Below are 27,180 nucleotides of genomic sequence, written 5' to 3'. Positions count from 1 at the left end.
AATTTCATGAGATTACGGATGTTCGGAGAATTGCTTAGAATCGGGAAATCAGAACGTGTCGAGGGTTGCAATTTTGAGTTTTGACACATGGAAGGAATTTGTCTCTCCATGTGAAAACGGTGTTGCACGTGCTGCAGCAGACGACAAGCAGACGACGGAGGTTGGACAAGGCGAAACAAAACTGGAGGACGAGAAGGTTTTGGACGGTTCGTAGAGATTCGACAGGGGACAGTACTTCGAGATTCGATAGGAAGTCTATAGTAGAGTCTATGATCAAGTTACAGTGATCATTCTTTGGTTCGAGTTTGGAGAACCAAGTTCTATTCGAGAATCAGCCAGATGACAGGAGGAGAAAAGACTTCATATTCCAAATCATTCTAACATCGTAGGACATCACGCAGAGAGTAGCATTTGAGAGGAGCCATACCTCAATGCTCATTTTCGTCTTCCACCAGCAAGGAGATTCAGCTTAAAGGAGCCGAGTTCAACGCCGGAGCAACGAGGGAAATACATCAGTTTTATCCAGGTATGTGTAGCACCGATTCAGGATTCAAAAGCTCAATACTTGATCGTTTCTGTACCCGTCTGGCAAATGAATCTTAATATCCGTCATTACTAACGTTCTGAAATCTTACAGTACACTCATAAGCATAACGAAATACAGTGTTTTTATTTTAATGAAGTGGACGTATCTTTATTTAAATTATCCCCAAATGGAAAACCTCTCGCAAATTAATATCAGAGTTTGTCCCACTCATTCTAGATGGTGAGTGGAAGGCATCCAGTTACACTCAACTTTGCATCCCCAATTAGGCACTGAGTGGCTGGGTTGTCATGGTTGGAGATTGCTGGCTTGTAAACGTCCCAGTAGTAGATCAGTAGTAATTAGACAGCATGGTGGTGAGATGCTGGTCTTAAGATCTTTTAGATCAAGGTACGATTCCAGTAGTAATTCATCCATGGTTGTAGATGCTGGTTTGCTTTTGCAATTGTATCGTTCCCAGTAGACACGATTAATTCCCTCCCTTCCCACCCATGGTAGGAGATGTTTTGCGTTTCAGACAGTAAATTTAAATAATTAAACCCTCCTTTAACCACCCATATTTTTAATGATATTATATTACGTAAATAAAACCCACCCTTCCCACCCTCTCTACGATGAAGTGTAATTTTAAGTATTGTGATCGTATTTTCTCGAATTAGGTTAAGGTATTAAGTTATAATGTGTTAATTGATAGTGTGAATTTAAGGTTTTGCAATAAGAAAATAGTTATCCGACTCTCCCGACAAGTTAATTAAGTAGCTCGAATATACGTGTTATAATAATAAGTTTAAGTAATTAATAAGTAAATGAGTAACGAAAGTATTCGTACGAGAGCACAAAAAGCGGCAAAAGGAGTACAGGTCGGAAGTTTGTTTAATATTGCAAGTTCGAGTAAGAAAAAGAAAGAAAGTGCGAAACCAAATTTGAAATTAGGACCCGTCGAGAATTTTCCGTCCAGTCCTATAGCAAAATCTTATACGGAAGATTTTACATCAATTTTTCCATTTGAAAGTAGCGAAATTAGTAATAAGCAGTCGAGTAGTACAAAAGAAGATAAAATGGCGACAGGAGTAACATTTTATTCCGATGTAAACAAACTTCCGAAGTTTGACTTGAAGATAGATAGCGATATAATTGGTTTCTTTGATGAGTTTGACGACGCGTGTCAAATGGCAGGCGTAAGTGAGGAAAAAAGAAAAGAGCTATTACCTAGTGTATTTAAAGGGAATGGTAGACAATGGATGAAGGTATTTTTAAAGAGAAGGAATGTTAGCGAAACTAGTTATAAGCAACTACAGAAAAGCATAATAGAAGAATTTACACGTACAAATGTAACATTAGATATAGAGGAACGTATAAGAGAAAGGTTGCATCTCGAGGATGAACCTATAATAAATTATGTGTATGATATGCTAGTTTTGTGCGAAAGATTAGACGCTAGTATGGATGACAAAAAGAAAATAGGGATAATTGTAGGTGGTCTTCAGCCATATTTCATGGAACGAGTAGGTACTAACTCGTATTCCACAATTGATAAATTTGTAGAGGATCTTCAGAAAATAGAGAAGAATAAGTGCAAAGTAGAGAAACGGGTTAAACGAAAAAACGGAAAGGTTACTGTCAAAGACCTTTTAAAGAAAATGAGAGAACAAGTAGAAGAGGAAGATAGCGATGTGGAAATTGACAAGTTGTTGTTAAAGAAAGAGATTAAAAATAGGGAAGACGTAAAAATAAAGCAAGAACCAACAAGTATCACTCAATTGAGTGAGCTAGAGAAGAAAATAGAGAAATTACAGTTGACATTAGCTGCTAATTTTCAAGACCGAAATAGTAGAGAAGATAAAAGCGGTAGTGATTCGAAGCAACAGAAGAATAATAGTAATAATTTTAGAGGAAATAAAAATTTTCGGAATGGAGGACGAAATTTTTACAAGAATAATGGAAATAGGAACTGGAATCGGAATAGTAATAATAATAGTTATAATAGGAATAGAGGTTCTAGCGGATACAATAATGGAAGAGGATTTAGAAATAATTGGCGTAATAACAGAGGTGGAAGGAAGAAAAGTTTTTGGCAACAAAGAGGGAATAGTTGTGCGAATGATGTTAATGGTCCATCATGGTGCCAAAATCATAGCCAAGTAAATAGTTCAGTACAGTATGTTCCAGTGGTACCGAACCAGATAAATGGTACAACTTATTATCAGGCTACAAGTTCAAATAATTTAAACTAAGTCAAACTGTAAATGACAGAGGCACATTTACAGGTGGTAAATTAAAAGTTAGAGAAATAGTAGCCTCTACGTTAACTGATAATAATATGCTCTATGTTCCGATAGAAGTAAATGGTAGAAGTCATAAGGCATTGATTGATACAGGATCGCAGATATCTATTGTAAATGAAAAGCTAGTCCCACCTAGTGCGAAGGTAACCCCTAGACCAACACGGATTCGTGGAATAACACAGAATGTGTTAGTAGTAAATAAGATCGCTGTGATTAGATTTAAAATGGCCGGACAGACATTTCATTTGGAATTTCGCGTAGTGAAGGATTTTCCGTATCAAGTTTTGATCGGGAATGATTTTCTACAGAGTCAGAATTGCCAAATAAATTACGGTCAGAATAAATTGACATTGCAGAGATTTGGAAAGCCAAGATTAAGGAAAAGGGAAGAACAGGAATCTGTGACTGTGTCTGATAATGCAGCTTTAGGAATAAAACATTGTATTAGACCAAAATGGGTATTAGGTCATAAGGTACGGTTGTTACCTAGGACTAAGACTACTGTGGAAGTGAATTTGGTTAGTTCTTGGAATAACAGGGAATACTTGTTAGAGCCGGACAGGAAGATAGAAGCCCAATACAATGTGTTGATTCCGCGTGCACTTTTATCGGCTGAAAATAACAAGATCGAAATTATTAATCCATCTAATAGAGCAATTTTATTAAGACCAAATGTAACGCTAGGAAAAGCTGAAGAATGTGTGGATGAAGAACAATTGAAGAACGAAGGATTATCAACCGAAGATATAGATAGTATTTTAAGATCTCGTAGAAATTTTGATAAATCTCGATTGAAATTTGGGACCGAAACGAAACCGGAAATTAGGAATAGAATTGAGAGTTTGTGCTATGATTTTGCGGATGTTTTTGCATGGCAGGACGACGAATTAGGCCAAGTAAAACATTTTGAGCACCACATCGAGTTAGAAACGAAAGTACCATTTAGACGACACCAATATCCTATTCCCATAGCGTTAAGAGATAAAGTTAAGGAACAAATTAACATTTTGTTAAGACAAGGAATAATTGAAGAAAGTTCAAGTGCTTACAACTCTCCGATGTTGTTTATACAAAAACCGTCAGGGGGTATTCGTGCAGTTTTGGACTGCCGGTTTTTGAATAAATGCGTCAAATTGCATAGCATTGCGCTGCCTCCGATCCATCAAATTTTAACGTGTATGGGAGGACATAAATATTTTAGTATTTTGGATGTAAAATCAGCTTACCATCAAGTGCCTATTTCTGAGGAGTCACGGGAGTATACCTCATTCAATATACCAGGCGTAGGAGCTTATCAGTATCGTGTTCTTCCGATGGGATATTTACAATCGCCCGCCATATACACAAAAATAATGGCGATGACCGTGGCAAATGTAAATCCGGAGTCAGTTTCCTATTATATGGATGATGTATTTATATATACGAATAATCAGGAGAAAATGGTAGACGTACTACAATCAGTTTTTAAAAGATTGAGACATTACGGACTCAAACTATCTGTAGAAAAATGTCAGTTCATAGAAAGGAAAATTTTGGCTCTCGGACACATTGTCAGTGACGCAGGATACGAGGTTAGCCCGAAGATAATTCAGGCGATAAAAGCATGTAAGGCCGCCCCGAATAATGTAAAGCAGTTAAAATCTTTTCTTGGTTTAACAAATTACGTTAGAAAATTCTGTAAGGATTATGCCAAAATTACATCAACGTTTCAACCAATTTTGAAAAAGGGTCACAAGTTCGAATGGAATGAATCACACCAGCAGGCGTTCGATCAATTAAAATCAGCACTAATGAATGCACCATTACTTGCTCCATTTAGGGAAGACTTGGACACGAGAGTGTACACAGACGCATCGACTAGTTCGATTGGTGGAGTTTTAATGCAAAAACAGGCTAATGGTGAATGGACACCAGTAGCGTACTACAGTCATGTGTTACGTCCACAAGAGAAGACCAGACACATAGTGGAATTAGAAATATTGGCAGTGATAAGTTCTTTAAGAGCATTTAATTATTACTTGTTTAATAAAGAATTTGAGCTGTACACCGATTGTAAGGCATTAAAGTATTTGCAAACATCACCTAAATTAGCTCCGAAATTGGTGAGATGGAGTTTAGACTTAGCCCAGTATAAGTACACACCGGTGCATTGTCCTGGAGAAAAGAATCCTAGTGATATTTTGTCCAGGAACACAGACATTGAACCAACAGTAGACGATATTGAGTTAGAAACGTTGAAAGTGAATTCCGAAGATCTCCAAGTTAATTTGACTTTCGATAAGGACATTGATGTTGGCGAGTTACAGAGAAAAGATTCATTTTTCGGACCGATTATGCATGCAATTGAACACCCAGAGGATGCTGATGTAAAGGCCGAAAAGCAAGCCCGATGGTATACGGTAAAGGACGATAGGCTTTATAGAACACAACGAATGGCAGGTGGTACCAAATTATTATTATGTATTCCTTATGCGTTAAGAGAACAGGTATTCAAGAACCTACATTGTTCGGTATATGGTGGCGGACATTTTTCTTACACGAAATGCTATAGACGTGCATTAAAGTTAATATATTTTCCGAACATGAAGAAATTCTTCATGGAGAAGATAGGAGAATGCATAAGTTGCCAGATACAGAAAAGAAAGACAGGAAGAGTACCATTTCACGCGCAGACGTACCCCTCTTATGTTCCATTTCAGTCAGTTGTGATGGATGAGGTTGGTCCTTTTAAATTGTCTCGTAACAATAGAAATAAGTACATTCTAGTGTTTGTAGATAATGCAACTAGATTTGTTATCGCTAGAGCGGTACCCGCAGTAACGGCAGAGATCGTTGCGCAGGTAATTTTCGAAGATCTGATTACGAAACATGGAGTTCCATCTCAGCTCCATCTGGACAGCCTATCATCTCATCGCAGCAGAATAGTGGAAGAAATGGCAGAGAAATTTGGAATGCAATTGCATTTTGCGAATACAAGCGCCCATTATTCGATAGGGAGTGCAGAGAGGGCCATTGGCTCATTACAGCAAGTAATGAAGCATTACATTGACAAGGATTTTTCAAACTGGGACGAGATCTTGCCAAGTTTGATATTTACTATTAATACGCAAGTGCATGATGGTACTGGTTTTTCGCCATACTATCTATTGCATGGAGTCGACCCAAGAACGTTTCTTGAGCAGGACCTAGACATTCCTTGCGAATACGTCGACAATGAGGTGAGACTTCAGAGCATAAAAGAGGCACGCCAGCTAGCGTACAAAAATTTGCAGAGAAGATTTAGATCTCAGAAGAAGCAAATAGAGAAAAAGTTTGATCAACCGACTTTTGAAATTGGTCAAAAAGTGTTAATTAGGGAAATGCCAAGAGCAGGTTTGCCCGCATGTTTTGGTAACCGTTACAATACTAAAGGGGTAATTGTGGACAAGATAAACAATAATTCATACAAAGTACAGTATGAAACTAAAAATGGTGAAGAGTGACACTATAGACTTAAGACGATTAAAATTATTTGTAGAAAGTAAAAATGGTGAAAAGTATGGTGAGACAGATCAAACATCAGATGGTGATGAATAAATTTTGATTTGGTGAAAAAAAAAAGTTTTAACATAGGGTCTAATGTAACTATGGTACAAATTGGGTCTACCGATGAAGTGTCAGAAAGGGGGCACTTTCTCAACCAAACCCTAATCCCGAGATTGGAGGAAATGCTAATCTCCATCAGGAAATTCCCGAATCGATAGACACTTTTTGAATTATAGTTACTAGAATTGTGAATAAATAATAAATGTATGGAATGTAAAATTAAAATTATTAATTAAAATCAGGTGACACCTAGAAAATAAAAATAAAATATAAAATACATAGGATTAAATAAATTGTTGACAGTAGGCTAAAACACAAATAAATAAATAAATGAATAGTAACAGGAAATTAATATTAGGTTTTACTAATTCCAGAATTTTATTCGAGACTGAAAAGGAAACATTAGAATATGGAAACAACAATGTGGGTGATCTATATAAAGTTGATAGTTATGGTTCATTTTGGAAAATCAGACGATCATCATCAAGTAACTATGAAGGATGTAGGGATAGCCCTAACGCAAGATTCGTTGGCTGTTCATGCGTCAAATATGGTCTATACAACTATTCGATTACATGTTAATTTTCACGAAGCGGTGCCGATGCACAAAGTGTGTAGTGAATCATATGATATTCTAGAAGAGTACGCAGAAAGGGAAAGACAATTTAGAATTAATATAATAAATTCAATACCATGTCAGTTTGTATTCATAAATGGTAGTTCTAAATGTATGGAGTCAACAAGGACTAAACGTTCAATTTGGTCTATGCTATTAGGATTTGGGTCTATAGGGTTGTCAACCTATAACCTGATACACACACAACAGTTGTCGACCTCAATTCAAAAATTGTCTGAACACGAAAATGTATTGGCTGAGGAAATTCACAAATTAAAAATATCGCATAACGAAGAAATTTCAATAATGCATGGTGTGGTAGTTAAGGTACATCATGTTCTTCAGAATGTAAGGAATAAACTGCAAGAGATGTATTGCTACTTGCAGCAAGCTCAAAGGAAAATTTTGACTAATCTATTTTCTCATTTAGCTAGAGAAAGAGTGACTAAAATATTCAACGACATACTTAGCAACCAATTATCCTATCATATTTTGTCGAATTTAGATGTGAATAAATTTATAAATAGTCATGATATTTTGAAGTATTCAATTTATCGTTCTGATATAGGAATGTTCTATCGAGTATCGTCCATTTATTTAATGAAATATGACTATAATGAAAACAACATCGACTTATTACTAAAAACGCCTATTGTTTATGAAAATACTGTATCAAAAATGTTTAATGTAATTTCAATGGGTTATCTAACTAACAATTTTCGAACGTACTATAAGTTACCGGAAGTGGTATACTTAGCTAATGGAATATATCACACACTAGATCGATCGAAATGTGAATTCAAGAGTTTCTTGTATTTTTGCGAGCAGATATCACTAGATGATGCAGCTAAATGCTTGAACAACATTGTGTTCAATGGATCGTTAAGTGGTTGCGAACAACAAACCGAGAAATACCTAGGCAAGGTAGTGTACAAATATACTCATGCTGGAGTATTATACTCATCATTGGTAGAAGGATATATAACTAAGTTAGGTAAACATCACGAAGTTTCATCGACGAAGGTAAATTCTGGGAACAATTGTTCGTACTTCATTGATTACAGTTTATTTGATAACCTAATTTTTGGAGAATTGGCGATTCCAACAAGAAAAGTAATAAGTGTAAATAATAAGCATCTAAGTTTGATAGGGAATTGGACGCTAAAGCAATTAAATTTTAGTATACACCATGAGGAACTCAACAATCTAGCTGAAAATTTATTAAAACTGAAAGTGGATACCACTGTACCACTACTAATAATTAGAACGAATTACATAATGTACGTAATAGCAGCAATCATAGTTGTATTAATTATTTCAGTCATTGCATTAATAACGTTGTACTGCAGACTGTATAAATCGATAAGAAAATATAAAGTAGAAAATAGTGAACCATAATAGTCATAATAATAATAATAATAATAATAACAATAATAATAATATTATTTAGGATCATATTGTATAAAAATTGTTTGTATTCTGTGAACTAGAACGAGAAAAGTCTAGAAGAGGTTGTAAACCAGTTCGTAAACATTGAAATTAAGTATTGGTAATTTTGAAAAAAAAAACTAGGAAATCGAATGTAAACAAACATGTAAATGTGTCAAAGTGTATTCAAATCATGCATTCCATACTCACCAAACAGCCATCACCAATAGTAAACACCATCACCATATGAAGGTATAAGGTTAAGTAAACAAAGTCTATAGTCTATGATAGTCCATAATAGTCATACTACCCAAACCGGATAGGTTGTATTGTAATACGGTGTACCAAACGATGTCCCATTTCCGTATAAAGTATGAACGAAATGAAAAAGAAAATTGTGAAATAAGGATAGAAATAGATGAGAATAGATAACCTAGACAAATCTAGGATAGTGACATCAATCAAGGATAGATAAAGTCTAAAAACATTCAAACATTCAAGAAGGGATAAGGAAAATAAATGTAGAAAGTAATAATATTAGTAATAACAACAATAGAAAATAGTTAACAATAGATAAAAATAGACGAATTAGTAATAGGTTACTATTATAGTAATACTAGGTAGTATATATGTATAATTACTACAAGTGTTTTATAAAATAGCGAATAATGAATTTTATAGTGTATGTAAATGGTGAATTAAAAGGTTAAAAGATGCAAATAAGCATAGATAAAGCTAGAAATAATTCACAAATAGTGTTAAAGAATGTTTAGTGTATGTAGTAATAACGTATTTATTCATTATTTTTAAAGTCCGAAAATTTTTGTAAGTTTTAGAAAAGAAAAGAAAAGAAATTAATGTATTTTATTATAATTAGTAATAATCAATCAATATTGATTGAAAAGAATCATTAGAATTATTAATTTTATTGTGGAACGTAAGTTGTAAACGATATGAGCAAAGCTCACATATTATTCTGTATGGATTTGCGTCAAACAGCTTTGAATACTCTGAGCAGCTAGAGGTAAGAATGAGAAGTGAGACCCGCGCGAGAGAGTATCTCCGCGAGAGGCTACGCTAGTCTCCACTCCAGGTCTCGAGCACATGGTAAATACGAAAGATTCCGAGTGAACTCGAAGCGGACACGAACAGGAGTCGCTCTATCCAGCCTCGCTGAAGTTCCGTAAAGCGTGAAGATGTATCCTACTCCGAGCGTAAATTCATATAATATGTTTTTAGAAATTCTAGAAAAATTAGTATTTAATAAAATTAATGATATTTAACCACGTAAATGATTAAAATAAAGTTTAAACTACATAAATACGTATGAAATAAGTAATAAAAACTTAAATATAGAGAGATATAGCGAGTGTAATTTAATGCTATATTTATGATAGAAAAAGCGTGAAAACACGAGTTTTTAAGTGTGAAACATAGTCTCCAAGTTATAGTTACACGAACTTCACACATAGCTAAAGTTTTAACGGTCATGCACAAAGATTACTAGGAAAGTAACAAGGGTGCTCGACACAGAAAGAACAAAATAAGACTGCTTCAAAATATGCGACTTTTAGAACGCAAAAAGTATAGGCAGACACAAGTTAGGTGTTTTAATTATTTAATTAACTATAATAAATGTAATTTTCTACGAATTTTAAGTAGGCCTATCCCGACTTTATCTATTTCTCGTCTATTTCAGATAATATCCAAAAGCGAAGGAAATGGACATCAATACAATATTATTATTAATATCAGCGTTAGTTTTAGGAAGTGTATTAGTTGTAATAGTAATTATCACATGTTATATTTTGTTAAGATTAAATAGGATAGAGAGAAAATACGAAAATAGTGTAAGAAATAGTAAAAATAATGTAAGATCAAACATAGATGTAGAAGCAAATGGTAGAGATGAGTCTGAGACTTACGCAGTTTCCCAAGTATCACCAATTTATGCCACTATTTTTAATAAGAGCAAATCTACACTAAAAACTATCCCACAAACCACTGATATCACTATTTTTAAGAATTTGCCAGATGGTAGCATAGCGGATTGTAGTAAGAGCACTGAAACTGAACGGAAAAACACACACTTGCACCACATCACTACAGAAGATGAGAGATACACTAATACATCAATGGGACACTATAAATTCACGAAAACCGACGTTTTCAACGAAAATTCCGACAGACACGGAAAAACTGAGTGCCCGAAAAACATGAAAAGTGAATATTTTTATCCGTGTGACGTCGTGGTATTATAAATTACAGTGTTTTAAAACTAATAACGCAATAGTTGCTACGGAATATTAACACTCGATGTTATCCAGTCAACAGTGACGCGCGAACAGAAAGGCAGGAAAAGGAAGTCAGGTTAACCTTGACGCACTTGATTGAAAACTGTTGATCTTGCAGTTACTATGCTGGAAGTATCTACAGGATATCCAACGCCCTGCGGCAAGATTATATTTCCGTTCATGCTAAAATGTCAGTGAATAAAATTTTGATGAAAATAAAACAATTATATTTTCAAGTTTTTACAGTGCAAATGTGAATATATTAACTAACTATGTTTTACAAACTATGTTACAAGCTTTTGTTTTAGATTTCCATTCACATAGAGGTGGAAATAAATGAAGTTGAACCATTACTGATACGGCCAATAAATTCATTGGTTGGCACGTATGGACAGACAGAGTAGTGGAAGTTTTTGGTAACTTGAGATTCTAAAAGCGTTGTCGCTAAGAGAAGATAATTCAAGAGTACTTGCAAACTAACATATATGTAATTATGCACAATCACTCTTGACCAAATGTGATGAGCATGTATTTCAGCGCAAACTCACTAGATGTCGTGAGGATATACTTTGCTACATTACATTTGAAGTTTTTGTATTTTATAATTATAGGAATTAAGAAAAAATTAAAAATTCAAATATATATATTTTTGAATAATTTTAGGTGAAGGAATATTGATTACAATTTATATAATTATTCTGCATAATAATACATGTTTTATTTTATTTTATTTCAAGTTTAAGTTTATATTTATTTTTCAATATGGATTCAGTATATATCATGTACAGGGTGTTTATGGAAAATCGCCCTCTTACGAGGTCTAATTTGGTTTGCGGAGCAACCAAGTTTTTAAGGGGGGCCATGTAGCAGGACTCGATTTTCGAGGAAAGTAATTTGTATATTTTGATTCTATTTTATGTTTATGTCACAAAATCATTTATTAAGGTTATGGGAATTAAATGTTGTATATGCGAGTAAATGCAAGCTGCACAAAGTTGCTAATGTTTGTGTCAGCAGTTTATTGTAAACACATGTGTACAAGAATGTCATCGTTGAGAGTCTGGCAATGTAGGAAGGAAATGTTGACAATGTGTCTATCCTCACATTAGCCAGATTCTAGAAATTGTATAAGGTGAATCTGTAAGATTTCACGAATTTCATGAGATTACGGATGTTCGGAGAATTGCTTAGAATCGGGAAATCAGAACGTGTCGAGGGTTGCAATTTTGAGTTTTGACACATGGAAGGAATTTGTCTCTCCATGTGAAAACGGTGTTGCACGTGCTGCAGCAGACGACAAGCAGACGACGGAGGTTGGACAAGGCGAAACAAAACTGGAGGACGAGAAGGTTTTGGACGGTTCGTAGAGATTCGACAGGGGACAGTACTTCGAGATTCGATAGGAAGTCTATAGTAGAGTCTATGATCAAGTTACAGTGATCATTCTATGGTTCGAGTTTGGAGAACCAAGTTCTATTCGAGAATCAGCCAGATGACAGGAGGAGAAAAGACTTCATATTCCAAATCATTCTAACATCGTAGGACATCACGCAGAGAGTAGCATTTGAGAGGAGCCATACCTCAATGCTCATTTTCGTCTTCCACCAGCAAGGAGATTCAGCTTAAAGGAGCCGAGTTCAACGCCGGAGCAACGAGGGAAATACATCAGTTTTATCCAGGTATGTGTAGCACCGATTCAGGATTCAAAAGCTCAATACTTGATCGTTTCTGTACCCGTCTGGCAAATGAATCTTAATATCCGTCATTACTAACATTCTGAAATCTTACAGTACACTCATAAGCATAACGAAATACAGTGTTTTTATTTTAATGAAGTGGACGTATCTTTATTTAAATTATCCCCAAATGGAAAACCTCTCGCAAATTAATATCAGAGTTTGTCCCACTCATTCTAGATGGTGAGTGGAAGGCATCCAGTTACACTCAACTTTGCATCCCCAATTAGGCACTGAGTGGCTGGGTTGTCACAATTTATCTGCGTTTTATTACAATTATACCAAGACTTTTGGATTGCACAGGACAAATACCCCGAAATTAAAACGAAAACCTTTACAGAAAATATAAATTCTAATTGAAAGATATAAATCTATAATACATATTATAATATAACTTTATTTACAGAAAACGTATTATGTTGCACACAAAAGATATTAAAATAACATACATATTATTATATCGACATAAAATAAATGTACTATGAATGAATTCAAGATATTAAAACAAGTTTTAAAGACACTGAGTAGAACATACGGGAAATAGTGAGTTAAAGAAAAGAACTAACTCACAGTGTTAAATAATTAAACAAACTTTCCGGTAAATGCGTCATCTTGATCATAAAGATTTCCAACAGTGACACCTGTTTTCTTCACTAGGTCGAAACTTTTTGCTAAATTTTTCTCACATCCCAAATGTATGTACAGGAACAACTGCAGGTTCAGAAGTATTGCAAGACAGAAACAGTAACCTTCGAAATCATGCGCGACTATTCTTGAAATGTTTCACTACAGAATTGGCTGCTTTTCTCATTCAAGTAAGCAGCTGGGATCTTCATAATTTAGAACTAATTGTTGTGATGTATTTATCGGTAAGTTAGTTTAATATATGAGAAATACGAAAGAGGTAAGGTGCATTTAATTTTAGTATGTACAAAGTTTGGATAATAAACAAAATCTTACCTTCCCCAAGTCTCAATCGTGCTTCAGCACCACGTCCATAAGTGAGGTTTTGACTAGATTCCAATGGTTTAGGTACAGCAGCGACTTCTATTAATACAAATTAAGGATTACACAAGTGTAAAGGCAAAAAATAAAAAAATATTACAAATTATGAAAGAAATAATTGAATACTAATATATGACGAAATGAAGTTTTAAAAACAATTACTTCGTCCTTTAAACTAACACCTAACTGATACATAAGAAATGAAACGAAATGATATCTTTAATTTAACATCCCTCGCTTATGTCCTATAGGCTAACGGACACGGACGCTGGGATAATAAACTTGAATGAAACGGAAGAACTCCGAGAAAATTCACAGTCACGTCGTTGTTCACTACATACTCACGCAGTCTTGCATAAAGCCCGAAATCCTCTGACAAAGTGAGAATACGCTACTACTGAGCGACTGAGTTCTCTCCTTCCTCTTCGAATATATGGATATCAATAAATTCACGTATTACAAACAACCTTCGTTTAGTTGAATTTAATGTTCCACATATACAGTATACTTAGCAAGTCGAACGATAATATCTAGACTGACTGCTCAGGAAACTGACATTGCAAGATAATCGCTACAGTGTCGCCAAATATTGTTATTTATAATAAATTAGCATCGATTACCCACTTCACTGGGTTAAAATAAAAATTTCAAATGCACTACTCCTTATCTCATGTATTTGGTAATCGTGAAATATGCCGTTCTTGTTTTTAGTGGCATGGGTTCAAACGGCATCGGAAGTACCACTGTTCATCTCAGCGACCCCGAAAACTAGGGACTCGACACTAATATCGCTCATTTTCAATCCTTTTTATACATCTTCCCCTCCTTCAAGTTGCGGAACTGAATCTGGATTTAAACGGCATCGGAAGTGTCAATGTTCATCTCAGTGACCCCCAAAACTAGGATTCAACACTAATATCGATCACTTTCGATCATTTTTAAATATCTTCCCCTCCCCTAAGTTGCACTGTCAATGTGATATAAAAAACATTCCAGTTCCGAATCCCATCTATGCTGAAAATTTGATCGAGATCGGCCAGGTGGTTCAAGAGTTATTAAGTCACAAAGACAGTCACTTTCATCTTATATATATCCCCCTCCCCTAAGTTATAACGTCAAAGTGAAATGATAAGAAATTTTACAGGCCCGAACTTCATCTATGCTGAAAATTTGATCTAGAAAACAAGTTCGTGGTTCAAGAGATTAAGAGTCACAAACATAGTCACTTTCAATTTTAAAATATCGATAGTTTCAATAATATTAATAAAAAACAATCTCTTCCAATTTACTACACGAAATATGTGTTAAATTATAAATTATCCCATACCTTACACACACACACACACACACACACACACACACACACACACACACACACACACACACACACAAAATGACAAATGAAGAAACACAGTTTAGCATAGAAGTCACAAAAGAAGCAACTTTGGTGACGTGAAAGTGAATACAGAACGTGTCTCTGAAGTCTTCGTCCGATTTCAAAGTACAGAGTTATTCAAAAAGAAAGAACAGATTTCAAACATTTATTTCTTCCGAACTACAAAAGATAGAAACATGATTCGAACGTTACTTGATTAAGAAAAGTTTACAATTTAAACAGCCCGGATAGAAGTTGCAATTACGGCCGCATTGGCGCTGTTGTTTGTTGTTGTTTGTCTGTAGTGAAATGGCGGCATCACCACAGGAGGTCTTTTTGTATGCTACAATTGGCAAAACTTGAGTCCATTGTTGCAGTTCAGCGAGCATTTCGCCGTCAATTTAATAAACAACCGCCGCATCATAAACAAATTTACGAGTGGCATCGAAAATTCGTAGATGGTGCATCTGCATAGGGAAAAGCACGGGACGTCCACGCACATCGAACGAGAATGTCAAGCGTATTCGTACACTTTACGAAAGGAGCCCGAAGAAATCCACATCACGAGCAAGCAAAGAACTTAACATTCCTCAACCAACGGTATGGCGAGTTCTAAAACATCGTCTGCACATGAAGCCATACAAACTGCAGTTATTGCAAGCATTGCATCCTGACGACCAGAACAAAAGGTACGAATTTTGCATTAGCATGTTAGATGATATGGAAGAAGACAATTTTGCTCAACGTTTGTTATCTATGGGGTTACGTAAAAGACCGTGTTTTTATCCCTCGTATGCCTGACACTCTTGAAGGTCTACGACATCGAACTGTTGAAGCAGTGAACTCGATAACTAGAGACCAGCTGATTCGTGTTGGCAAGAAATGAGCCACCGTTTTGACATTTGTCGTGTAACACATGGTGCTCATCACACCATAATTACTCACAATAAATTGTAAACTTTTCTTAATCAAGTAACGTTCGAATCATGTTTCTCTCTTTTATATTTGGAAGAAAAAAATGTTTGAAATCTGTTTTTTCTCTTTGAATAACCCAGTACTATAGCTAATCAAAGTACTTTAATCAAACGTCTATAGTTCGAAGAGAGATTGTTCATACACGTATACACACATTATCCGATTTCAAAGTGTTGTATTGGCTTTAAAATAAAAAAAAAAATAGTTACAAACTGCAAAATAATTGTAATTACATTACATTTTCAGCTCTTAAATATCCAAGGCACACATTCAGTTAACAATCGAATACTTCCCATATTTTTGGTGCTGATCGGGACGCTGAACTCCAAATCAATCAATCTTCCCCTGTCTTGAACACTGACCATACTTGGCTAATTGACTGATGACTATTGGAAGATATCATTAGCGTGTGTCGCTTCTGTAAACTGGTAACATCTCCCGCAACTAAACGAAACTTGAATACTCCCTCTTTCGAACTACAGGTGTTTCATTCAAATATGATTAGCTATTTTAACGTTATAACATTTCGAAATCGCATAAAGACTTCAAAGAAGAACATTTGAACATATTAGATTGTCTAAAAAAGTATTGAGCTTCTTGCGCACGAGATGGCGTTAGTGTCCCACATCTCAGAATATGAGTCGCAGCTTGTCATACCTAGCGTCATTTGACAGTGCAGATATGCAAACAAAGTGGTGGAATTCTTATAATCAGAGGCAAAATATTGCGCGTGGAGATAAATGAACTTTTCCCAAAATTGCGCTACACTTTACAATTTTACCTTGATAAAGGCGCAAACGCTGTGCAGCCCCACGAAGATATGTATGTTGTTTATGAGCACGATACGTTGTCAAAACATGGTTCATTTGTTTTAGTTCTGGAAATTTCAAAGTCCAAGATGTTCGTTAAAGTGCGACTAATCACAATAAAAACATAATATCCTGGCAAATATAAACCAATATCGGCATGTAGGCAGTCATGAGTGCCAAGAACCCAAACATCTATCACCAAACAGTGTTAAATTAATGTTAAACTATTTACAGAAAGATGACTATTAAAAGAAACTCAGTGTTGGTGCCACATGATATGACTCAAAAACATTTTTACTCGTTAGAATTTCTCTGCAAATCTCAACTGAAACGTAACGAACTCGAGCCATTTCTTAAGCGGTTGATACGACTGATGAAAACTGAATAACCTACAACGATGTCGAAAAAAATTGTACTTGAAGCTAGAACAAGCTCCACAGTTTATGGTAAAGCCCACACTTGCACCCAAGAAGATTATGCTATGTATTTGCTGGGATTGAAAGTGTATTGCGCATTTTGAGTTGCTGCTCCGAGCACAACGATAGACTCGAATCTGTGCGGTAGACAGTTAGCGCAAGTACACCTAGAAATTTAAAAGAAACGTCCGGAACTGGTCAACAGGAAGGTTGTCTTATACTACGCTGACAACGCCACACGACATACCTCTTTAACGACCCATTAGAAACTGAGAGGACTTGTCTGGTATGTTCATCGTATAGCCAGGACCTGGCACCATCAGACTATCATTTGTTTCGGTCTCTGCAGACTTTCGTGAATGGTGTGAAGTTAGTTTCGAAAGAAATCTGTAAAAACAGGTGTGACATTTTTTTTTTTTTTTTAAATAAAGAAACCACAGAAGTTTTATAACGAGATCATGGTATTACCGGAAAATGGCAGAAAGTCAGAAAATAAATAAATAAATAAATAAATATTGAGACTTAGGAGAATGCATTTTTGTAATTTTAAAATAACATTATGAAACCACACACATACATATATATATGTATATATATTTATATGTATGTATCTACGTACGTGTATGTGGTTTCATAATGTTATTTTAAAATTACAAAAATGCATTCTCAATTTTGATCTCCTAAGTCTCAATACTTTTTAGACAATCTGATATATGTGAAAGAAGAAAAAGATTGATAAGCTCTAAAAAAAAACCTTTTCTTTATTTGAGTTATAATTTTAGCTCTACGAATTCAAAGCGAAGAGAGAAAAAAAAAGTAGATCCTTACTTGGTTTTTCTTTGGCTGGGGTGTCAGTTATCACAGTCAATTTATTAAAAATGCCTCGACCAAAATAGTCGGCAACCAAAGAAAACCCATCCTCGGCTCGCTCAAGCTGGCTGTGGAATGTTTCGTGGAGATCACGACTTTGTTCCTGAAAAAATAACACAACCAATAGTTTATGAGGGAACATGATATTGAACAGACAGACTGACAAACAAAACAAATAACCGAACACAAATTCACAATATTTTGCTGATCGTTGTCATAAATATCTGAAACTGACATGTCCAACGCTTCGCAGACTAGAAAGACATACTTTAGGGCAGATTGGCTCAAAACTTTCACTTGTGCTACGTTACGATCCCATAGTATCACACAATACGCAGATATATTAGTCTTATCAGTAGATATACCGCTACTGAACAACACTGTATCAACATGGAATATGGAAAACTCCCAAAGAAAGAGTAGTTTTCCTTCATGAATTTCAACTGGTGAATTCTGCACAACTTATCCTAAATGACATTAATAGCATTTGGTGAAAATACGACAAATAATAAGGCAGAATACGCAACTAACACTGCTGTTACTGATTAAAATAAAGTGGTTACCTTAGTGCGTCATTATAATTTAATTTATTCTGAAACTATTCGGATGAATACTACCATTACTATTAATCGGTGAATTTTCGTGTTTATAGTATTCCCATGTCAGTCCTACATCATCAATTGTTCAATTCTGCTAAACACGTGGTTCTGTTCCACTATATACACGAGAGAATCCGAACATGTAAACTACAGGGATGTAAATAATTACTCAATCCACAGTGTCTACTATTTAGTGAAATAACACTACGCAGTTAAAACAATTGAACAACTGATGTGATGAGATCAACATGTGAAATACGGCTGTGAATACTACAATGCATTCAAAAATGGCTCCGCAGTGATTGTGGGTACTTCTCATTGAGAGCTCCCTTTGATAGGAAAGTATTCTTATTTCTATCGTTGTTAGCATTTGAAAATAATTTGTTTTTAAGGGAGTTCAACTATAAACAAAATTAAAAATAAAATACCATTTATATTATAATACCTGAAACCCAGAGACACTATCAATACAATTAACCTTTTTAGTATTATATTTGCTTTTAGTTTTGGTATCAGGAGTACCCACCTACTCCATTTTTGTTGAAATACTACAGAAATTTAGGGCACTATAGACATGTCTTTCTTCGAAGCAGAAAATGCAAGAATAGGACAAAACGGAGTTTTGTGAAGGAAAAAAGTTTACATGATGGAAGTCTTCTCTTCGATATAAATTTCGTAACTTCTATAATTACATGGGCGCATGAGGGGAAATTCAAAATTAACAAAGAATTGGCTACTTACCAATGAATCCTCCCTTGAAAAATTTAAAGATTTTGACGTTTCGGAACGCTCAGCTGGTTTCTTCCTCAGTGGCAAGGTAAAAAGGATTAAAACGGAAAAGGACATAGAAGGAGTAAAACCAGGAATACATACCACTATATATAAGTAACGTACAAAAAAGATCCTGAGATGAACAGAGCAGAGTGAAAAAAAAAAAAAAAAAAAAAAGAATGAACTGAATAAAAAGAACGTGTCAGTTCATTCTTTTCTTTTACTTTGCTCTGTTCATCTCAGGATCTTTTCTGTACGTTACCTTTATATAGTGGTATGTATTCCTGGTTTTACTCCTTTTATCTCCTTTCCGTTTTAATCCTTTTTAACTTGCCACTGAGGAAGGAACCAGCTGAGAGTTCCGAAACGTCAAAATCTTTAAATTTTTCAAGGGAGGAGTCATTGGTAAGTAGCCAATTTTTTTGTTAATTTCGTAACTTCTACTTTATCTTTCCATTGATGTCCGAGATAATAGCAGTATTTCAACTATCATTGAGATAAAGCACATTACTGATATGTCTGCGCAGTCTCATGCATTTTTACTTAGTCTGAAGTATAAGGTTAATGTAGTATTTGCTTACCTGTGAACGAATGATATCCAGTATCTTCTTATTATTAGGCAAACAGGCTGGACACTCATTTTCATTTTCAGCAAAGCTTTGAAAACAACTACAGGAGGGAAAGAAATTCTGAATTCAGTAAAACAATACTAAACATACTAATCGTCTACTACGCGTGACACTAGTAACAAAGCACTAATATCAAAATTAATTAAATGAAAAAAAATGAAATCTTTAAGTTTTACGTCCCATGGTTATGCCGGTTAGGCTAAAGGAGACGATGATGATGAGAGATGAGTGAAATGGTGGAATGAAGAAAGTGGGAGGAAACGGGAGAACCCCGAGAAAACCCACGAACACGGTGTTTGTCCACCACAAAATCCACACGGCGCGAGCTGGGATCGAACAAGGGACCCCAAGCACCGGAGGTGAACGCTCTACCACTGAGCCACCGCGCTCCCAAATTAAATATTAAAAAATATCAACAATATTAAATTTGCTATGTAAATTTTAAAACCATGGAAAAAAAGTATATATATGGAAACCATGGAAAAAAAAAAAAGAAAAACATGAGTCTGTTATCCTGCTAAACTAATTGACTCACAGAATATCTAAATACACTCAATATTACGCCGGGTACGAAAATATGACTGTTACAAGTTTTTTTTTTTTTTTTCAATCGTATATATATTTAAGCGAAAGTAGGATGATAAGGAAGTACAAGTAATTCAGGAACACATATGAGTGTATTCAAAATAAACTTGATACGAATAATCAATTGAAAGGAACACAAGCTCACCATTCAACTTAACAACAGGTTTCTTTGACAGGTGACATGTATAAAGTAGAGAGATAAGAGGTAAAAACGAAGTATCATAACCTTATCCAAATGATTAAAGATCCACTTTTATCTCACACAGCCGCACCGATGTTACCGTTTCTATCTGCTCGACACCAAACATGCCTTTCCGCAAAGTTGCTTGTTCTACCCGGACGGTGGCAATATTCTTCTTCGTTTTACCAATATAAGATTCATCTTGTATCCTTTATTTTACAATTGATGAGTAAAAACACTTTTGTAATTAGTCAGATATATTTTCAATTTCCTAGCGGTACTTTGCAAACCATATTTATTCTAAAACATTACGCAGACGATTATCAGCGCTCTAAAAATTTATTTTGAGTTTATAATCTGTTCTTTTCTTGGGAAGGAGGAGAAAACAACTTTAGCTTCCGTAGAAAAATACTTACATAACAGTGGTATAAGTTCGTCTATTATTTATTTTATTTTATTATTTCAAATATGTCACTGATTTTTTTTTTAATCTTTTCAGTAAAGACGTTTTACAAAAAGAAAAACTTTTTCCAGATATTGACTTTCATCTCGAATGGATGCGCTGAACCGAAATAGATATTGTACGAAATTTGATGCATGGCAAACAGAAGTGATAACTTTGACATGGCTCTCTCTGTAACTGGAAAAAGTAATATTTTTAATCCGGGGGCCTATAATATAAGCCGCAGGTTTTGCCTTTTAATTTTATTTCTTTTTTTCTTTCTATCACCTCCCGAAACCCATTGTGGTTCAAAGTGTGAAGATATTTTGGATATATATATATATATATATATATATATATATATATATATATATATATATAATCTACTGTGAATAGCAATTCTTGCGGTCAAAATCTGACATCGATTGAAAGCAGATTACTTACGAATTTAATTAAGGATTTCATGTAGTTATTTTGGCATGACATTGCATCCTCGAGAATAAAGTATAAAGACATGATACTATTCAATCTATTCAAGAAGTCGGTTGAGCAGACCATCCATGACAAAAACGCTGATGGCTGATAGCTGACAAAAACGCTGATTTTTATTCTTCTTACCTTTTACTTGTTTTTCTTATTCCCTAAATGTATCTGAATATATTATATACGAATTTCTGTTGTCATTTCAATGTGTGTCTTTTCAATTATTATTCTATAAATACTTATACTGTCATATTAATCCTGATCATTGCACGGTCAAGTGGGAGACAAGGCATGATTAGTCTTAACTTCGCCAATGTAAAATAAGACTAAATAAATACACACTATATCAAAATAGATATTATATTCTTAATTAAATCTGTAAAGTACATTGTTCCAATCTTTTTCTTTATTTGTTATGAAAATTCATTAGCATTTTGGATGTTCTACGATAAACATCAATTTACTAAAACTTACTGCTGATGATACGAGTGTTGACACAGAAAATGAACAGATGGCAGTTCAAGTTGATGATGGCATGCGCTGCACCGTGAGCCTTGAAATATGATTGTGCTACACGAAAAAGAAAGAAAAATATATTACTACATTTAATTCAATTACCGAAAATATTTTACATGCACCATATGATCTAAATTAAAAACATATCCGATGAATCACTTCAATTCTTAAAAAGACTATTAATATAATATATACATATAATTTTCTTTACTAGAGGATTGTTATAAACTAACGCTAAACCACAAACAAAGAAAAATTCTTAAGCACTTTGATTGATGTTTCATCAGTCTGTAATGGGATATGAAATGAAATCTTTGAGTTTAACGTCCCACGTTTATGGTCGTTAGACTAAGGGAGACGATGATTAAAGCAAATGAATTATAATGGAAGAATTGGCGGAATGAAAAAGTGAGAGGCTACCACTGTGACACCGTAAGCCCCCCCCCCCCCCCAGTCTGTGAATGGGAAACCAGCAGTAACAATGAAATGAGTTTAAGGGATGTGTGGCCTGTCCATCGAGCCTACCATATCGTTACTCTTCGATTTCTAGACCGGATATCGATATCTACTACTATTCAAGCAGCTTCGCAACTACCTTGCGACGCTCGCTTATCCACAAAAATTCTGTATATTTCTTCGAAATCTAATTATGTATCACGCAAATAATCATTCGTCTCTAAGCGAAAACTTCAAAACATAATGCTAACAATAAGTACAAATTATTGACAAGATAGAACATACCGTAACTGCCGGCTATAAAATGCACCCCGTTTTCTGCATTCAATCTTAAGGAAAAAAAGTAGTTTCCCTGTATATTATGAAAATTAAAAATAAATAAATAAATAAATACATAAAGTGATATGTTTGATATAGAACGTATATGGAGTTACAAATGCTTAACTAAATGTAAAATTGAAAGCGCATCTAGGAATGTCTATAGCGTATGTACGTCCAGAGAGAATACATACCATTGCGAAATGGTAAATACAGCGATTGTATCCAAAGTGCAATTACTGAGTCCCTGAAATGTACATAACTGGCATGTTGTTGAACGTACACCGTAAGGAAGCAATAACGACATCAAATAACACAGAATCGGGAAACCGATTTATTTTAATTTCATATATTTCTTTGTATAACACGCATTTCATTCATTTTATTTATCCTCAAAGAGAAGAAAGTGTGTCGTGCGTCTTACACGCCGACAAATATGATGTATTGATACTTTCTTTCCTTGCTTCAGATTTTACAAGGATAAAAGAAAATTAACATTATTTTATGATTATTCAGAGTGTGATGCAGCAATTACGCTCATATTACGTTCCCACAGTAACCCCATTTGTTACATATGGATGAATTGTCAGGCGAACAATGTGAATTTCGATTAAATCATTGTATAAAAACACAGCTTCTACAGCCTCTGGTGTTTGAACAGATTTCCTTCATCCTGCTTAGTCCTCAGCCTTTCATTTCAAAATTCTCAACAAACATTGTGCGCGAATAATTTTACTGCAAATCCACGTGTTCACCTAATCATTCATATAGTTTTACTGAATGACTCATTATGGGAACAAAATAATACCGTTACAATATTGGCAACATAAACAATATATCTACGAAATACATACGCAAATAAAAATCTCCCATTGCATAAGACGTGCCATGAAATTGAAGAAGGAGATGTTTTGAATTACTTTAGTCAAGCACAAGACAAGATTTCCATACGTTATTTTTCCTTACCTGGTCTGTATAGCTTGTATTTGTGCCCTAATTTTCTCAGTTTCCTGCCTATATTTGGAAATTAGCTGCTGTTCTTGTGCTGTGAGTTCACTTTCTGCCTGAAGAACACTAAGCAAGTAACTGCGAACTACACCAAGTGTTGCAGACGATTCGGCTAAGGCATCCACAACAAGAAGAGGGGACAACAGTTTCTCTTTCTCTGAAAGGATTAAAAAGCAACATTTGTAATATTGTCTTCAACATGTTCTTCCAAATTTTTAAATATTTCTACCTTCTAATTTACACGTAAAAATGACATTGAACAAGAACATTTCCTCTTTTTCCTTGCATGTTAAAGTCTTCGCCGATATAATAATAATAATAATAATAATAATAATAATAATAATAATAATAATAATAATAATAATAATAATAATAATAATAATAGTAATAGTAAACTAACTCTATGGCCTATGGAACCCGGAGGTTCAATGCCGCGTTCACAAAAGCTCTCCTTTAACTTCTATCCTTAGCCAATTGGATCCAGTTTCTACTTAGTCAATTGGATCCAGTTTCTACTTTGTATTCCTATCTCTGCGAGATCCATCTTAATATTGTCCTCCCATCTGCGCCTAGGTCTTCCTAATGGTCGTTTTCCGAGTGGTCTTCCAGTCAAGACTTTGAAAGCGTTTCTACTTTCTTCCATTCTAGCTACATGACCTGTCCACCTAAACCTCCTAGACTTGACGACCCTAACAATGTTGGGCAAACCGTATAAATTATGTAGTTCCTCGTTATGAAGTTTCCGCCATTCCCCATTCCCGTTCCCCTTGGGTCCGAATATTCGTCTAAGGATCTTGTTCTCAAATACATTCAGTCTATGTTCTTCCCTCAGAGTAAGCGACCATGTTTCGCAGCCATACAGAACAACAGGCATGATTATCGTTTTGTATATTTTAAGTTTCAAATTTCTTGACAGAATTCGCGACGACAAGAGATTTTGAACTGAATAATAACACGAATTCCCTGCTTTTAGTCGACATCTAATTTCTTCGTGAATATGATTTTCCTCTGTTAATATTGATCCTAGATATTTGAAAGTATCCACTTTATCAAAAGTATTATTTAATATTTTAACGCATCCACAATTTGCCGTATTACGGTCCCGACGTACTTCCATGTATTTAGTTTTCTCTGCATTTACTTCTAAACCCATGTCCCTGCCAGCGTTTAATAAGATCTCTGCATTTCTTTCTATTGTTCTCCTATCATCCCCTATTAAATTTACATCATCAGCATATGCCATAATCTGGTGAATACCGTTCAACTCTAGGCCCTGGTTGCTATCTTTGATTTTCCTTATAGCGTATTCCAGCACAAAGTTAAATAATAATGGCGACAACGCATCTCCTTGTTTCAGAACATTTTCGACGTGAAAGCTCGTGGATAAAAATTTTCCTACCCGGACTTTACTTTGGGATTCATTTAAACATATCTTAATAAATCTAATTAGCTTTCTCGGTATTCCATGTTCTGTAAGAACGATGTATAATGTTTCTCTCCTAACCGAGTCGTTAAACCTTTCTAAAATCAATAAATAGTTGATGTACCGGGGTATTGTATTCCCACTTTTTTTCGAGTATTTGGCGGATGGTAAATATTTGGTTGATAGTTGATCGATTTTGTCTAAATCCGCACTAATAATAATAATAATAATAATAATAATAATAATAATAATAATAATAATAATAATAATAATAATGATAATAATAATAATAATAATAATAATAATAATAATAATAATAATAATAATAATAATAATAATAAAAAAAGTTTAAAAAGCCAAGAACGGAAGATAAGTCGAACTCTTTCTTTATAATACAACGTACTTTTCTAGTTAAATCAAGTTTTTTAAGTTCTATTTTCGCCACTTGGCTTGGTGTCAATATATTATAAATTTGGGGAAAGATGTTCTTCAGTAAGTTCAGGCTTTGGAGTAAGAAATACTAAGAAAAAATTAGGACATTATTCTGATATTTATCTCAGGAACTGAGGAAAATATGAGAAAATTTTATTTAAAAAACCTCGAACTCCCTTCTTGCTGTTGTCCTTCTCTTCCTCCATCCCGTCTTCCTCATTATTATTATTATTATTTCTGATATATATAATATTTTTTCTGGTGTTCCTCAGGGATCTAATTTAGGTCCACTTTTGTTTATTTTGTTTGTCAATGACCTTAAAGAAAATATTAATTGTCAATTTCTCATGTATGCTGATGACTTGAAGATTTATCGTGCTATAAATGACGCTAGTGATTGTGCTAAATTACAAGATAATATTAGTATCATTGTTAATTGGTCGAAGACTAACGCTTTACCTTGAATTTTAACAAAACATGCTTGGTATCTTTTACCTTACAAACAAATCCTGTTTATTGTAACTATGTGGTCGAAAAGGTCTTGGTTAAAAAGCTTGTTTCTATAAAAGATCTAGGCGTTACTTTTGATGCCAAATTGTTATTCAATAAACATTTGGAAAAAGTAGTTTCCAGAGCGAGAAAGAATCCGGGGATCACAAAATGGATCTCTAGAGACTTCTCCTCTTTAAAAACTTGTTTAATTTTATATTATGCAAATGTTAGAAGTCAACTTGAATATTGCACCAGTATTTGGAACAAAGGAACCCAATATTTTCAAATGGATATAGAAGTAGTACAAAACTTGTTTCTTTCATGGCTAAAATGGAAATTTAAATTTCTATCAGAAAAAGCTCATGAAATTAGGTACCATCTTGGCCTATTAAAATTATCTGAAAGAAGAACTTTATTTGACATTAAACTGCTTCATAACATTTTGTCTGATGGGTTGCTACTGATTGAGGCCGTTAGTCTTGGTGTTCCTAACATGGCTAGAAGAAACTTCAAAATTTTCAAATATAACTCGAATTTTAGTGATGTGCCTATATATAAATGTCTGTTAAATGCAAACAACTATTTGCATGTCATTGATTTATTTACACCTGATTTTCCTTCTATCCAAAGAAAGTTTACGACTTATCACTCATCATAATCTTTTTTTTTTTTTTTTTTTTATATAATCACAATTTCATCACTGTCTGTGCATGCCTTTTGCTTTGTTTTCATTTTTATAATTTGATTGTAATTTTAGTTGTATTTTATGTAATATGTTTGTGCTATTATATGTATTCCTTTTCTCTACTTAATATTATTGTATGTATGATTGTTTTATTGTTTATGTACTGTACTTGGAATTGTAAATGGACTACTAGTTTGTACTTTCCAATTAATAATAAAAAAT

At 34.4% G+C, this 27,180-nt stretch overlaps 1 protein-coding gene across 1 annotated transcript in view; it reads right to left on the bottom strand.

The window, feature by feature from the left end:
* Positions 1 to 27,180, bottom strand: part of Vps11 (vacuolar protein sorting 11) — a 77,879-nt gene that overhangs the window by 4,775 nt on the left and 45,924 nt on the right. Inside the window, exons 16-20 of the mRNA XM_081736999.1 lie at positions 23,885 to 24,083; positions 22,103 to 22,198; positions 19,890 to 19,977; positions 17,897 to 18,041; positions 13,449 to 13,535 (exon numbers count right to left, since the gene is read on the bottom strand). Of these exons, the coding sequence (XP_081593125.1) occupies positions 13,449 to 13,535; positions 17,897 to 18,041; positions 19,890 to 19,977; positions 22,103 to 22,198; positions 23,885 to 24,083 (615 nt within the window). The remainder of the gene's footprint in view (positions 1 to 13,448; positions 13,536 to 17,896; positions 18,042 to 19,889; positions 19,978 to 22,102; positions 22,199 to 23,884; positions 24,084 to 27,180) is intronic.

Source organism: Thermobia domestica, chromosome 13 (assembly GCF_964235325.1).
Source record: "Thermobia domestica chromosome 13, izTheDome1.hap1.1, whole genome shotgun sequence".
NCBI lineage: Eukaryota > Metazoa > Arthropoda > Insecta > Zygentoma > Lepismatidae > Thermobia > Thermobia domestica.
Note: the sequence above shows the minus strand (reverse complement) of the source record. Positions and strands in the feature narration are given on the sequence as shown.